General features: G+C 43.8%; 1 protein-coding gene across 4 annotated transcripts in view; it reads left to right on the top strand.

The window, feature by feature from the left end:
• The window catches only part of UNC5A (unc-5 netrin receptor A), a 335,992-nt gene that overhangs the window by 296,596 nt on the left and 21,978 nt on the right, over positions 1-17,418 (top strand). For all 4 annotated transcript variants that reach the window (XM_088465535.1, XM_088465533.1, XM_088465532.1 and 1 more), the window contains one exon: positions 2,111-2,279. In XM_088465535.1, coding sequence (XP_088321661.1) covers positions 2,111-2,279 — 169 coding nt within the window. The remainder of the gene's footprint in view (positions 1-2,110; positions 2,280-17,418) is intronic.

Below are 17,418 nucleotides of genomic sequence, written 5' to 3'. Positions count from 1 at the left end.
CGGCTCTGAATCAGGGCCTGTGTGCTCAGTCACTGAGTATGACTGAGCAACCCCAGCCAATGAGGGACAGGGCAGGGACGACAGTGAGCCTTCTCAGCTGGTTATTTTATTTTTTTCTGTGGGAGCCAATGTAATTTTTTTTCCTGTGGGGAGCAATATTATTGTTTTTTTTTTCTCTGTGGGAACCAACAAATGTGAGTGCTTTTTCCCATGGGGGCCAATGTGTGTGTTTTTTTCCTGTGGGGGACTGACAGTGTGCCTTAGCAATTTTAAAATCTTGTTCAGTGTGCCGCGAGTTGAAAAAGGTTGAAAATCACTGCTCTAGAGAATCTTGTGCGTAAAAATCCAAGGAGATCAGCAAGTTCTAATGCTGGGTAGACACCCAAGCGATGGATCAGCCAGCGGCCGAATGGTGACCAAGCCAATGATTTGGTAAGTGGTATGCTAAAACGATATTGTGCATACACACTTAACAATACGCCGCCCGACATATCTGGCCATAGGAACTCATAGTTACGTCATTGCCGGCGGTTCCTGGGCCAACATATGGGTTGGTCGGTGGCAGGGCCGTAGCTAGGGTAGTGCGGCCACAGGTCAGGGGGCGCTATTTGGGCCTGTCAAATTTCTGTTTATTATCATTCTTGCTTGTAACTTCCTCTTATTTCATCCCTAGCATCTCCTGGCCTCTCCTATCTCTTCCCTGGCCCTTCCCCATGAAGCCATGGCCCTTTTTTGGGTGCATTATGTCCCTTTGAAAATGAGGGGGGCGCCATTGCTCTTTCTGGCACAGGGCACCAAAAAGTCTAGTTACGGCTCTGGTCGGTGGGTTGGCTGTACAGACTGCAGATGTGCTGAAACATCTGCAAAATATATCGGCATTGGCTGTCCTGCACAGCTGACCAGATGTGTCTGTGAACGATGTCGTTCACAGGCAAATCTTCTGTACACATGCACTATGTGATATGTCGTTCGTCGGGTGAACAAATGACATATGGCATAGTGTGTACCCAGAATAAAATTCTCAAACCACTCCGTCTGGCACCAACAATCATTCCAAGGTCAAAAGAAACTTAGATCACATTACTTCCCCATTCTGGTGTTTGGAGCCTCTTGGTCATGTCTGCAGGTTTTAGGCATTGAGCTGCTGCCACATGATCCTAGATATTTTCATTAATGAGCATGTGTACAGATGTACCTAATAAAGTGGTCACAGAGTGTATACTTTAAGGCCCTGCGGAACACTTGTGGTGCCATATAAATAAATGATAATAATAATAATCAGCAATCGATTGTGGAAATTCTGTGTTTTGCAAATGATTGTATAAAAAAATCTGCAATGTATGGGGTCTACAGATCGCTGATTGCAACCAAAAAGTGATTGGAATTGTTATATCAGATTGTCCAACATGTTGGATTTCACAGATGGATTGGGGCTGTAGATTGCTAGTGTATGGACATGATCAGCAGATTTGAAGACCGTTACTAGTAAAATGATGGGCCTTTCAAGATTGGCAGATCTGTGTTTGCTGCAATCGATCTGCAAATCACTGAAAAATATCTGTAGTGTATGGGCGCAGATTGCTAGATTGGGAATTCCTAAATCGAGCAATAAATCTTCAAATTGTTCATTTGTGGTTTTCAGATTTATTGATTGCTGATTGGTTTTCTGTATCTTGAAAGGCTCCATCATTTTACTAGTAACGGTCTGCAAATCTGCTGATCAACTCCACACACTAGTAATCTTCAACCACAATTGATTTGTGAAATCCAACATGTTGATTTACCAATTCCAATCACTATTTGGTTGAAATCTGCGATCTGTGAAGCCCATACATTGCAGATTATTTTACACAATCATCTGCAAATTGCAGAATTGCCACAATCGATTGCTGATGTATTGAGGCCTTTACTTTACCACACAAGGCAAATCTTTTTTTATTTTTCTGTTACAGAAGGTGAAACCTGTATGGGTGTATAACTATAACTAACACATGAAAAACAAAGTTAGATCCGATGGATGCAACATACCTGTAACTAATTACAGACAGCAGCATATATCTGGATGAACACTCACGCCTCACATCTTCTACCTTTCCCTTCTCTTCTTGAGGTTACCTCTAGCTGGCTGCCAGACGCTCCTGAGTCCTATTGTCAGCTGTGGCCCCCCTGGAGTCCTCCTTACCCAACCGGTTATCTTGTCAATGGACCACTGCCTGGAACCCAGCCCCGAGAACTGGACTGTGCGTCTGAAGAAGCAGTCCTGTGAGGGCAGTTGGGAGGTAGGCTACGCATACTGTATAATGTCAAACTGTTATCATCACTGACTAATGAATGAAGCTGGCTGCACATAAACATCAGATAAATGATAGGCACTGAGCTATAGATACACACAACTTAATATGATGTGCTACATCTAGATATTACCCCATAGAAGCAAAATGTGCCATTTGTTGTCTTCACATTTTGCATTAACATTACTTCACTGATTGTAGGTTGCAGTACCTACTTTAGCTGGCAGAGGGTGCTGTCCCCACAACAGTTTCAGGTATTGATAAAAGCAGATAAGTATTACTAATAGCATCAAAAAAGCAAAGCGTCTTTGGCAAGCACTGACAAGCCATGCAGCCCAGCGTGCTCTATTTATAAATGTGTTACTAACACAACAGCATTTTTGTACAGCTGCAAAATGCTACCTTGTGCATACCTTATTTGTGTTTCACGTATTTTAGTAATATGTGATATATGGATTTATTCATCTTAGGCTACATTAGTAGGAGATCCAAATCTACCTCAGAAAATCATTTGATACTTTCAAATTATTAGTTTCATTGTCTCTGTCACCTATTCACAGTGGTAGCAGCCATACCGTAGGCTGAGCAATTTTCATGAGATGCTATCAGTTACCTAGGAACTTGTAAAATAAATCCCACACAACTGTATGTAGGTGAATTGTACTCCTTAGCTCACAAAATAATAGCTATTTTTGGTTATACTGAATAAGGGGCCTATTTATTAAGCTTTTTTCCCCATAAACTGATACAGAAACTGCAGTTTCTGAATAATTTTATGTTTCCCCAAATGGAGGAGATTGTACAGAAATATTCAGCAAAAAGCTAATTAGTGCTTTATTATCACTGGTGACTAAGGGCCTGATTCACTACGGAACGCCATTCTGCTTATACCACGCATCGCAGTTGCTAAGCGGGGATATGCGAGTTCTAGCATTCACATTGCGATCGCAGTCTAACATTAGGACGCCCACTTCCCCTTACTCACATCCGTATACTTGGCCAACATAGCGACACAATCGGTAAAATCGAATGACATCGGACCCATAAGGCAGGTCAGACCTCACTCAGGAATTGCTTACTTCAGCGCACGCTATGAGGCCTCAGGCTACGTATGGTATCACGTGGCTAATTTATGCATAATATATTTTGATTAGTGTTTTATGATTGCCAAGTGCTGTAGGAATATATTAACTATTGAGTATTAAAAGTTAATCTAATCATTTGTCAATTTCAAGAGTGTTCACCCAATAGAGTTCTTTCCCCATTATAAATGATTCTCTAGTATACCCTACTCTAGTGAGCACCACCGCTACCCGCATATATGTCTAGCAATAGTGATATGGCTAGGGAATAGTGGTTCTATACATTACCTTTCTATCTTCCATTTTTTTGCCTGTGCGACGATCCTCCCATCCCCATTTCCTATTGTTCATAACATACACACGCCCCTGCAACGCCATTAAAACACACTGGCGCGCTTGCATTCGGTTGACTACCCCCCCGTCACCACCCACAAACGGCACTTCTTGTCAATCACTCAGCCATGAGTCTGCGTATCCTCTGCAATCACTTTACCGATTGCAGTGGCTAGTTAGTGCACTGCGATGCATGCGCATGGGCAGTACGCAACAATCATCCGATTGCGCGCGTATAAACAACTGTGTTCCTTCAGTGGCGTAACTTCATCCCAAGTGCCCGGAGGCAAGATACATTTTTGTGCTCCCCCTCAAATTAAAATTTAACACCGCCCCCAGCTTCCGCCGCCCCCCTATGCAGTCCCTTTTATTTTTATACAATGCCCCCAGTAGTGGTCCCCCTATGCAGTGCCCGCCTATGTAGTACCCCCCAGTAATGGTCCCCCTATGCAGTGCCCCCAGTAGTAAGGCCCCTGTAGTGCTCCCAATAGTAAGGCCCCTGTAGTGCCCCCAATAGTAAGGCCCCTATAGTGCCCCCATATGATGCCCCCAGTAGTAATGCCGCTGTAGTGCCCCCATATGATGCCTCCAGTAGTAAGGCCCCTGTAGTGCCCCCAGTATTAAGCCCCCTGTAGTGCCCCCAGTATTTAGGCCCCCTGTAGTGCCCCCAGTATTAAGCCCCCAGTATTGTGCCCCCTGTAGTGCCCCCAATATTAAGCCCCTTGTAGTGCCCCCAGTATTGTGCCCCCTGTAATTCCCCCAGTATTAAGCCCCCTGTAGTGGCCCCAGTATTGTGCACCCAGTATTAAGCCCCCTGTAGTGCCCCCTGTAATGCCCCCAGTATTAAGCCCCTTGTAGTGCCCCCAGTATTAAGCCCCCTGTAATGCCCCCAGTATTAAGCCCCCTGTAGTGCCCCCCGCACGTGTGCACACACATATACAAAACAAAACAAAAAACTTACCTTCAACCCCGCTCCAGTGCTGCTGCCGTCCGTCCCCGGTGCCCGCTCCTTGGAACTATGGGAGTGACGTCATGACGTCACTCCCATAGTGCACTGCGGGACCCAGAGCTCAGTAGTAAGCTCCGGCTGCCGCTGGTGCCGGGGGGAGGGAGGAAAAAAGGAGCAGGCGCCCGCTGGTAACACACTCACCCGGCAAATGGAGGGTGCAGGGGCACCCATTGCATCCTCCATTGTTACGCCACTGGAGGTGGAGCGCCGATCAGCGGCGCTCCTTCTCCATGCAGCTCCTCCTCAGCAGTGGCCGGATGACAATGGAGCCAGGTGCTCCCTTCAGGGCTGGCGCCGGGGGGCAAATGACTCCATTGTCTCCAGGAGTTCCGCCATTGAATCAGGCCCTAAATCGCTTAGGGAGGCATTCTCGCAGCATCCACCCAGCTCTGGAAACTGACACTGCCTGAAATCTTGAGGAGGAGTCTTGTTAAAGACTCCTCCTATGTGCCCGGGATGTAACTAGCTGGGACAGCAGTTATCACCACCACTGTCCATTCGAATTACATTTAGTACATAGAAAGGAAATTTTTGTTAAAAATTAAACAGTACGTTGCAATACGAACTGTTAATAATCGCGTCACTGTTGCAATAATTAATACATATGCCCTTTAGAGATGCTTTGTTAATTATTAGCATAAGGTAAACATTGATTCCTACAATTTTTCATGATAGGTACACTTTTATTATGGCATGTCAGGCTAATATTTCTTTTTAGCATTGTTAAGCAGCCAGAACTGCAAATTTCCTTGTTTGAGTAGAGGTATGCATGAACATAAGGTATAATGTGCTATTCCCTTATATTTTGCTTACCATTGATAGGAATAAAAGGAAAATAATTGATTTTATAAGAAGAGTATATTTTGTGTTTCTGCATCAGACACCTAGGGGTATGTTTACTAAAGTGCAGGTTTTTAGAAGTGGAGATGTTGACCATAGCAACCAATCACATTCTAGCTATTATATTATAGAAGGTGCTAGATAAATGTTAAGTAAAAACTGGTTGCTAGTGGCAACATCTGCACTTTAGTAAATATACCTCCTACACATAGAGGAAGCTAACATTTTGTGAACTGAACAAATATTTACAAAAAAATAGTCAGACCAGTTCCTCAAGAATGTTAGTTAGGTTTCCTGAACACTGGTTATGAAGTGCCTCAGTGATGTCACTAAGGGGTCTATGTACTAAGCAGTGATAAGTGACAGAGTGAAAAGTGATGTCTGTGATAAGTGCCAGCCAATCAGCTCCCAACTGTCATCTCACAGGCTGTGTTTGAAACAATACAGTTGGGAGCTGATTGGCTGGCACCTTATCACAGACATCACTTTTCACTCTGGGCCTGATTCAGACCCGCTCGCGAGCGCTGAGTGCTCGCAAGCGGGTCGATGGTGCCCTAGTGCGCATGCGTAGGAGGGCCCTTGTCAGAGCATCCGGCTCTGAATCAGGCCCTCTGTCACTTACCACTGCTTAGTACATAGACCCCTTCATTTGTAGGCTGCATTCTCACATCTGACTGCCTCCACTATGTATCGGCGAAGGGTCCTCTATATGCAGTTCGTGGGTTCCTATAGAGCAATGCTGGCCATACACCTGCACGATTTCGGACCGATTGCCCGATTTTTTACAAGTCCTTAGGATGGATCCTGTGAAAATCGTGTATTTTTGGAGTAAGATATGATCCGATGTGCATTCCCGCAGCTCCTAAAATGAATCGTATGATCAGATGTGCAGCACATATGTTCCATCCTATAGTGTGCAGATCGTACCGTGTATTTGTGCATGTGAAGCATCGTGTGCCCATTCATGTAATTTCAATGACTGTTTCCCTGATGAGCGTGTGAGGCACACGATCGATCATATGACGGATCCTGTGCCAAGTAAAACAACAAATATGCTGCCGGGACTGCCAGGGAGCTCCGGGGAGTCAGATGGTGAATCTGATCTGATGCTGGTCGCGCAGGTGTATGGCTATCTTAAGTTATCTCTAAAGTTGGCCAACTAATATCTGATTTCTACCAAGATTGTGGTCTCCAAACAATAGCAATTGGTAAATGTGATTTTATAATGCTCACTGTTGACCTGTGCAATAAATAATCTTCTGATTGCCCTAACAAGCCTGGGAGAAATTTTCTAAACTTTGCAATTGAACTCCCAGCGTGATTGCAGCGTTTTCCTACTAAACTGAAATCTTTAAAATTCCTGTTCTAAAATTTTAGAACAGGAATCCAGATTTTCACGAGTTGTTGTAATTGCTCTCCTACAAACTTGCATGTGCCATGTGCAGAGTCATACGCATCCCTGCAGTCAGTCCATCATATCCGTATGCTTAGTTTCATGGCCATCATCATTATCAGAGTGCACTTGTATCAGCACTACACCTGAAAACATGTAATTACGCATATGCACAACTTACCGCACAGACTGCAGTTCCGGTCACACGTCCTCTCTGAACGTTGCCTATATGTGAATGACTCTTTTCCAGCAAGTTACACCTCTGCTCTGCAGCTGTGAGATGAGTTGAGATGTGACTGCAATGTGTATGACTTCACATCACACGTACTTGCGTTGGCTAAGATCTGGAGCATGCGCAGTGTGAAAACACGCCAGATACTTCTGCAAAACTGACTTGTGGTTTACCTCTGCATCACCCCCTATACTTGTATTACTACTTACTGTTGCTTGCACAAATCCAGCTCTTATCCACAAAGGCTTTTTGATGGCTGCAGGTATTATATCTCTGTTACATATCTATTATATTAGGTACTTGTTAATTATATAGACATCACTATAACAATTCAGCAACTCTGCTTACACTTTATTCTTACTGTATATTCCACTTGGTATGCAGTCGGGATGCCGGCAGTCTAAATGCCGACCGTCGGCATCCCGACAGTCTAATCCCGGCAAGGGTCTAATGACAGGCGTCGAAATCCCGACGCCTGCCATTTTACCTACGCCGGGAGCCCGACGCCCGGCATCCCGATCGAAGGTAAGCCGGGCGCGGACAGCCGCGGGATGATTAGGTTAGGGGCTCCTGGGGGGGACTTTGGGTTAGGCAGCCCCCCAGGAGGATTAGGGTTAGGTTAGGGGAAGGGGGGGTTAGGGTTAGGCACCCCCGGGAGGCGGTTAGGGTTAGCCCCCCCCCCCCCGGGAGACTTAGGTTTAAGCTGCGGGGAAGGGGGGATTAGGGTTAGGCACCCCCGGGAGGAGGTTAGGGTTAGCCCCCCCCCGGGAGACTTAGGTTTAGCCTATGGGGAAGGGGGGGTTAGGGTTAGGCACTTGGGGGGAGGTTAGGGTTAGGCACCCCTAAGGTAGGGTTAGGGTAGGGAATTAGGTTAGCGGTACTTACCTTAATTAGCAGTCGGGATCTTCACCCCTGCTGGGCTTCCGCTGTCAGGATTTGAACCGCCACCCATGCGGCCGGCGGTAAATCATAATGATTCCATTCCACTTAATGTGATCCTCTTTTCTATGCTGTTATCAAATGCCCCTAACAACATTGAAAGTCCTGCCCCCCACCAAGTGGACATTGGCCCTCATTCAGAGCCGTACGCTCTGAGCAGAGCGCACGCTCTGAATGAGGGCCGGGCTCCATTTTCATGGAGCGTCCTCCTGGACGCTCGTATAGCTGTGGGTCACCACCCACAGGCTATACGAGCGTGCTTTGTGATGGCCGCGATGGTCGAGACCATCGCAACCATTGAAATTGCGAGCCGGAGCCTGCGGTTGAGGTTTTCAACCGCAAGCTCCGGAGTGATTTTGGCTCTATCAGAGCCAAAATCACTCCCACTGACATCACTAGTGATGTCAGTGGGCCGGCTTTTGACGGGAGGCGTTCCCGTGGGAACGCCCCCGTCAGGGAGGCACGCCCCCGGCACGCCCACCAAAGGGGGCGTGCTGTCAATCAACATTGACAGCACGCCCCCTTTGATCGGACACAACGAGCGAAGGACTTTCCTTCGCTCGTCGCGTCTGGCGCATGCGCACGACGGAGCTCCCTCCGTCGTGCGCATGCTCAGTGCATAACATCGACCCACTTGCGAGCGGACAGCCGCTCGCGAGTGGGTCTGAATCAGGCCCATTGTGCATTAGGTGGGCAGTGTAACAGTAAAGAACAGGTAAAAAAAAGTAAGATCCTCGCTGCGACTCAGGATGCAGCACAGCTAACTGTAGCTGCAATGACAACATGGATCTAGAGGCTGGATATGCTGGAACTATATACATACTGGATGCAACTGATGCGGAAGCCTTTCTTTACTACCTCCCCATCTCCTTAAGTGTTGCAGAGTTGACATCATGATGTTCTATGTTGCTGCTAGGATTGTAGAGCACTGCTAATGTGCAGAGCCCTGTTGTGCCGCAGTATACAAGCGGCATTCTTGGTTTTGCACCCTGGGCTGTGGCACCACTCACACCACACTAGCTATGGCAGTGCTTGTAACAGAGAGGAGAACTAAAAGCCAGCAGATATGTTATACTCAAGCAGAATGCCCTAAAGAAGCTTATGACAAGACACTGGGCCTGATTCAGCAAGGATCGCAAGTGCCGACGCATGCAGTCGTCCGATTTTCTCGATCTGCGCATGCGTATGCATCGCAGTGCGAGTGCGCAAACTAGCCACTGTGGTCAGGAATGAGATCGCAGTGTGTACGCAGACCCATCACAGAGTGATTGACAGGAAGTACCGTTTGTGGGTGGTGATGGGGGGGTGGTCAAGCGAACGCAGGCGGGTCATGTCAGTGCGTTTGAACGCCGTTACAGGGGTGTGCATAATTAAGCACCTGCGACGGCATACACAGCCTGAGCTCTAGATGCCGACAGGAGGTTTATCAGTTTGTGAGTGAGGTCAGATCTGCTTTAATTGTGCGTGAGGCTCCGATGATACTCGATGGTACCGATGTTTTCACAGACTTGCAAGGTACTACAGATGTGAGTAAAGGGAAGTGGGCGTCTTTATGTTGTGCTGCGGCGGCATTGCGATCGCAGTCATTTGCATAATTTCGCAGCAGAACTGCATATGCGCTTATTGCCGCGATCGCATCAGTGATCCTTGCTGAATCAGGACCACAGAGCATTCATTTGTGTTCCATCATTTTAGTCACATCCATCAGCTTAGTTAACACATAAACTTAGCTAAACTGTAGGTTTTATTTTCGCTGCTAATTTCCCTGAAATCACATCAATGAATGCTACAACTGTCCCTCTACTGATTCTTATCCATTGACAGAGCCAACAAAGGATCAACTTGCCCTTCACCTTGCTTGAGGATATCTTGTGAGGCTGTGAGAAAAACTACTTAAATCATTGAAAAGAGATTTTCTCCTTAAAAAGAACGATTGTTGACATGCATTGTAGGCGGTTTGTATAGAGATTCGTGTGGTATATACATTTAGTACAGAAGAGTCCTTCTGTTTATTCTACGATAAATAACAATGAACTTCCAGAGTGGCAATTATGGTCTTCTCAAATAAAGCAATCTTGCCTGGACTACATACTGTATAATATGACAATCGCAATAAATTCACCTTATTGCCTACAAATTTTATTGGATTAGGGTGAGTGAGGCAGGTGTTTTTTTTATCAAGATACGAAATATACAGTATACTTATTCTTTATTGGATGCTAAACTTTACAGACAAGTTAATGCATTATGAAAGTGATCTTGCAGTACTTAAAAATACTCATACTTTGGCACAGCTTGGTATATTTGAACTTATATATAAACTTCTTGGGTGGCAGAGACTCTAATTGCGTATGCAGGCATCTTAAGTAGATGTATTGTGTTAAAAAAAAATCTTTAAAACCTTTACATATTAATTATCAGTATCTGTGCACAGTAGGCTTCAGAGATGGCATACAATGTTTTTATAATTTCTGTAGCCAAACACATGGAACAGTCTATCCCCATAACAAGTAGAAGATACCTTAACTGGGCATGTGCAAGAGGATTTGTGACAGAGAGGAAAGGAATCAGGCTGCTTTGTTTTACACTGTATCTACGCCAACAATCTGTGCCAATGGATGTAACTACCATAGGTGCAAGAGGTGCAGTTACTATGGGGCCCAGAGCATGTGTTATATAAATTTTTCACCATTGGGTGGTACATAGAGGCCCTTACAAACTTTTGCTATGTGGCCTTAAAATACCTAGTTACACCCCTGATATGTGCTGTTACATAAAGATGACAAGTAACTTCTGAACAATATGACTTCTTCTACTTCATGACAACTTACTTAAGCAATTTTCTCTGCTGCAAGAGGAGATAGCAAAACTGCATGCTGAGATATGTAGGATGTCTGTGTCCTTGAGGCCACCACTGTCTCAGAGAGCCCCCAGAAGACATACTGCCTTTACTACTGTGGGCTCTGCAAGGCAGAGATTTCCCGAGGGACGCAGATACCTCCCACAAGCTGTGACACTGCAAAACTCGTATGCTGTTCTTGCAGGGCTGAAAGGTACAGCTAATATAGGAATACAGCGCAGGAAGATATGGGGTCTTCCACTGGCTATAGAAAAAGGAATAGGAACAAGAAAATGACATCTTCAGTTCAAATAGGACTACACTTCTCTTGGGAGATTCCATTATTAGAGGAGTACACCTGGGAAACACTGCTGAAGTAGAGAGACAAGTAAGGTGTTTGCCACGAGCCACAGCTCCAAGGGATAAAGAGCACATGCTGAGAATTGTGAAGGCAGCAAGAAAAGATGGAGAGGTGGATGTCATTGACCACCTAGGGACAAATGACCTGGCCAATAATGAAGTCATGGCAGTAAAAGATGAATTCAGGAAGTTAGTGACTGCTCTAAAGCAGGTGGAAACCACTGTAACTTTTTTAGAAGTATTGCCAGTACACAGAGGGGGAGATAGAAATCATTGCATCAGAATCTTCAATGTTTGGCTACAGAAGTGGTGTTATGAGGAGGTATTTGGAATGACAATCCATAGCCACGCCATCTAGCAAGATAGAAGCTTATACAAATATGATGGCCTACACCCATCTTCAAAAGGAACTAGAATGCTGAGTGAACAGTTTGAAAGCTTCACGAAGAACTATTTAAACTAGAAGAGGGGGACAGTGAACCAAACAAGAAAAAAGAAATCTGCTCCCTCAACCGAGAGGTAATATTTCTGCTGGCAAATGGAACAGGAAGCATAACCACAGCAACAGAAGATAATTCCGAACAAAACCAAATAAACATAGGCAGAGAGATGAACATACCTAGGAACAGGAGAAATAAGCAAACAAATAAAAGTCTAAGAGCAATGTGTGCAAATGCTAGGTGCAATGAAAATCATGACTGGGACATAGCTATACCGGGATATACTTTATTTAGGAAGGACAGAATGGGAAGAATAGGAGGAGGAGTAGCAATGTATGTCAAGGATAGCATAAATACTACATTAATATAATATTGAAGAAAAAACCGAGTCCCTTTGGGTGACTATAGAAACAGGGGAGAAAGTGATTCTTCGTATTGGGTGATCTACAGACCACCAGGTCAGGAAGAGGATCTGGACAATAAACTATTGCATGACATCACTAAAATGGCATTAAAAGGAGAGGTTATAATCATGGGAGATTTTAATCTACCCGATATAAACTGGGAGGTGTCTGTGGCAAGTTCCACTAGACGTAGGGACATCCTGAATTCATTGCAGGGAGCCTCCCTCCAGCAATTGGTGAGGGAGCCCACTCGGAAAGACGCAATGTTATACTTAATACTTACAAATGGAGACAGAATATCTGATGTAAGAGTGGGTGAAAACCTGGGATCCAGTGATCATCAAGCAGTATGGTTCAGAATAAAGACAGATACTGACTCACCCCATACAAAAACAAAGGTGTTAGATTTTAGGAAGGCTGATTTTGCAGGGATGGGAAATGTGTAAGCAAATCTTTGGCAGAGTGAAGGAACTTGAAAGGAGTGCAGGAGTGGTGGGAAAATGTAAAAAGTGCAATATTAAAGGCAATAGACCTTTGTATCAAAAGGGTTAGGAAAACCACAAGGAAAAGGAAGCCAGTGTGGTTTGGGAAAGAGGTAGCAAATATTGTGAAAGCAAAAAAGATGGCCTTTAGGAAATACAAGCAGAGCAAAATAATGAAGACAAAGAGGAGTATCTTGTAAAACAGAAGGAGGCTAAGAAAGTAATCAGATGTGCAAAGGCAAAAGCTGAGGAGAAAATGGCACAGTCAGTGGGTAAAGGGGGCAAAACTTTTTTTAAGTATATAAGCGAAAGGAGAAAAACAAAAGGTGGAATAAAAAGACTAAAGACAGAAAGAGGGAGTCTTGCTAAGGGAGACAATGTAATAGCTGATCATATTCATAATCATTTTTGTTCGGTATTCACTACTGAAAGAGAGGGCAAGGGGCCACAGTTAAGTTGCAGGTGTAATCAGAAAAATGAGGTAGGAACAAGCATATTTACAGAGGAGAAGGTCCTAACAGAACTCTCAAAACTGAAAGTGGATAAATCAATGGGTCCAGAACCAGATGGGATACATCCAAGGATAGTAAAAGAACTTAAAAGGCTGCTGGTAACACCATTAACAGAATTATTCAACCAGTCACTAGCTACTGGAGTAATTCCAGAGGACTGGAAAAGAGCAAACATTGTCCCACTGCACAAAACTGGAAGCAAGGAAGAGGCAAACAACTACCGACCAGTGAGCCTTACATCAGTAGTAGGGAAATTCATGGAAACACTCTTAAAAGAAAGAGTTGTAGATTATCTCAAATCCAGCAGAGATCATGTCAAACAAATCTTATTGACTGTTTTGACTGGGTGACTAAGGAAATGGATAAAGGGGGGGGTGGGGGGGGCATAGATATAGCTCATCTAGACTTTTGTAAGGATTTTGACACTGTTCCACATCGCAGACTGTTAAATAAACTGGAAAGCATGGGATTGGATACAAAGATAGTTGAATGGATAAGATCATGGCTGCAGGATAGGAGTGCAGTCTCAAAAGGGAAATGTTACCAGTGGAGTACCTCAGGGATCTGTACTTGGACCAGTGCTTTTCAATACCTTTATTTGTGACATTGCAAATGGTATTGAAGGGGACCTATGCCTTTTTGCAGATGACACAAAGGTATGCAACAGGGTAGACACACCAGGAGGGGTAAAACTAATGATTGATGATATAAGTAGACTAGAGGAATGGTCAAGAACGTGGCAACTACAGTTTAATGCCAAAAAATGCAAGATCATGCACTTGGGTCTCCAAAAGGCAAAGGCTAAATATAGTATTAATGGCAATATACTGGAAACTACCGAAGAGGAAAGGGATCTAGGAGTCACTATTTCAGGTGACTTAAAGGCAAGCAAACCTTGTAACAAAGCAATGAGGAAGGCAACTCAGATGCTTGGTTGCATAGGGAGAGGAATCCGTAGCAGAAAGAAAGAAGTGATAATACCACTGTATAAGTCATTGGTGCGTCCTCATCTCGAATACTGTGTTCAGTTCTGAAGGCCATATCTCCAGAAGGATATTAATACATTAGAGACTGTACAAAGGACAACTAAAATGGTGCAAGGTCTACACCACAAAATGTAACAGGAAAGATTAAAATATCTTAATATATATAGTTTGGAGCAGAGAAGGGAAAGGGGGGACATGATAGAAACGTTCAAATATATAAAGGGTTTTAACAAGGTAAAGGAAGGAGACATTCTTCAAAGAAAGAGAAGTATTAGAACAAGAGGACATGTTCTGAAACTGGAGGGTGGTTTGTTCCAGGGCAAATTTGAGGAAAAATTACTTCACAGAGAGGATAGTGGACAAGTGGAATAGCCTCCCATCAGAGGTGGTAGAGACTAAGACAGTAGAGCAATTTAAACATGCATGAGATAGACATAAGGATATCCTCAGAAGAAGTAAGGATCACTAAGGGTTGAGGTAACAATATGTTTAAAAATGGGGCAGACTAGATGGGCCAAGTGGTTCTTATCTGCCGTCAAATTCTATGTAAGAAGACATGAACCGTGGCATGTCGCTAAGAGACTGGATGGTACCTTATAACAATTAAAGTAGTCTTGGAACATATTAATGTGGATATTAATTCTATCACTCAGTTGGTAAAGTGTACACTACTACCACCCCCAGCATGCCTAGCACCTGCCAGCAAGCGTGTTCCACTAGTCTGCTGCCAGTGCTAGGAGATTTGGGGGTTGATGTATTAAGTAGTGAAAAGAGTGGAGAAATGGACCAGTGGAGAAGTTGCCCATAGCAACCAATTAGCTATTCCATATCATTTTATAGAATGTACTAAATAAATACTTCCTCAAAGCTGATTGGTTGCTATGGGCAACTTCTCCACTGGTTCGCTTTCCACTCTTTTCACTGCTTGATACATTCATTGATGCTTCTGATAGTTACTTATTCTTGTAATCACAAGGGAAAAAGGGGAATGAGGGAAAACCTAAGCACTGGTAAGAAAAGTTAAATAACACAATGATGACATAAATTTGATTGTAGATTACCCACTGAAAAAATTAGTCTTCTGATATGCAATTATCACCAAAAATCACAAATGTGGGGGTTTCCCCCCTGAGAGTATAATATTAGACAGAGCAAGAGATATGGAGAAAAGGAACTCTCTTTTTTGGGGGCGGCACTCATTTGTTATATTAAAACTGCACTTTTATTAATCCATCTAAAATATGCAAATATTCAAACCAACATACAAGAGTAAAAGCAACAATAGAGCTCAATATTATCTTAATAAGAAGCAATGAAAATATTACTAGCAATATGATTAAATTATAGAAGTGCAAATACTTCCATTGTGTAGCAGCGAACACAGTCACAAAAGAATTATAATAGAAATCTACGCTGAGTTTATTAGTAGATCACTATCTAGTGTCTGATCCACGGATACCTCTCTATATATGTTTATGTTTCTTGATTACACAGGGTACAGTTGATCAGACATCAAAGATACAACAAAAATACAGTTGCAGGTTCCTTATAATAGTCTGAGGTATTCAAAAGGTATCACAATTTGCCAAATGAATCAATGTATAGCGAAACGGCCGTCTGCTGCAGGGACCCGCTGTGCACGAGCGGGTTTCCCTAAGATAGCAACAGCACTAGCACAGCCGAGGGGAACAAGGATACCGGAGCCAGATCTACGCACTCACGGTTCTCTGTACCTAATGGTACAGTAGCAGGTACACTTTATCTTATTCAGTGGACTTTGTGTTTTACCAAAGTTGAGGTGGGTGTGGAACCTGGGATGTCCGTTTTACTCTTGTATGTCGGTTTGTATATTTGCGTATTTTAGATGGGTTAATAAACGTGAAGTTTTAATATAATAAATGAGTGCCCCCTCAATTAAAGAGAGTTTTTATTCTTTACAGAAACACTAAAAATAAAGTGAAAATAAAAGTTACCCTTGAATGGGCTGTATTTCCCCTTTACAACAAAATATTCTTCATACAAGTAAAAAAAAAATAAAAAACCCTATCAACTTTCCTTCTGTGATGCCTGGTCAGGCTGTAATAACATCATTGGGTAGCTTCAGGCTGTAGCATGATATAGATGTTGCCAGTAAATACAGTAGTTCCCTGGCTGGTGGTGTGTGTTGAACAAGCTGTGGGCTGATGAAGCCATCTATGATGTTGGGTATGAGGGATGAAGGAAATGTGCTATGTGCTCTCTACATTCATAATGTCATGTTTTTGCTGTTGGATAATGATGTCTAGACAGCAGGTGTGCAATAAAAGTTGATGATGGCTGACATGGACCAGCGGCTACTTAGAATGCTATTTTTCACTAGTTGCAATCCGATGTTTGGTGCCCCCAGCCAATGCTAAAGTAATATAATAACTGTCAATAATGTATGTGTATTTTAGGGTAGGTACACTCATCTAGTGCTGCTATTTCCTGTTTATTGTCCCAGCATTTCTAGAAATTCTGTGTTATAACCTCAGGCCCATTCATTAAGAGACGGATGAAGTTCACAGGGTGAGTGTTTTTCAATGAAAATGAAAAAGATATGATTAGAGCATAATCTGTGTACAGAGGCTGAAAGAATGATAGCTAGCAGAAAACAGTACAACAGTATATAGAGAGAAGTTTGGTACTAGAGTAACTTCACATATGGCCCAAACCACCCATTCGCAATGTAAGTGACGGGTACTGTAGTCAGCTTTTGGGGGAAGTAACGGGTGGTCTTACTGTTTATATGCCATTTCATGGGCGTACATAAATTAGTCATTGCATCTCCTATGCAGCATGGGAGCTCTCAGCGTGTCAGGAGAGCCGCTGTATTTAAGACAAGTCAGACCTGCTGCAAGGACTGCATGGCTGGTCGATGTGTGTTGATGTTACTGATATTTACGCTGGTACGCGATGTCGGACGCAGGTGAGAAGGCAGAAGTGGGCAACCCTATGCTCGGGTAAACTTTGAAACTATTAGCATATTTTCGCAGCTGCGGTTCATGCGGAATCATAGTTGTGGTCGCATTAGCATCCATCTCTGAGTCAAGCTGATTGTATGCCTCCACTCCAATAGATCCTTGAAGGAGATGTCCAAGTGGGACATTATGGGACATTATGGGGGGGGATGGGGAAGTGATTCACATATTTTAACCTGCGCTCCACTGTGCATTGCCATTTGGCATCAGTACAGGTGGGGTGTGGTTTATGGACTACAAAGTATTCTTGGGAAGTGGGTGAGATCCTGGAGGTTGG

This window comes from Taudactylus pleione, unplaced genomic scaffold (assembly GCF_031769625.1).
Source record: "Taudactylus pleione unplaced genomic scaffold, aTauple2 ptg001990l, whole genome shotgun sequence".
In the NCBI taxonomy this organism is placed as follows: Eukaryota; Metazoa; Chordata; class Amphibia; order Anura; family Myobatrachidae; genus Taudactylus; species Taudactylus pleione.
This window is presented reverse-complemented; position numbering and strand designations above follow the sequence as displayed.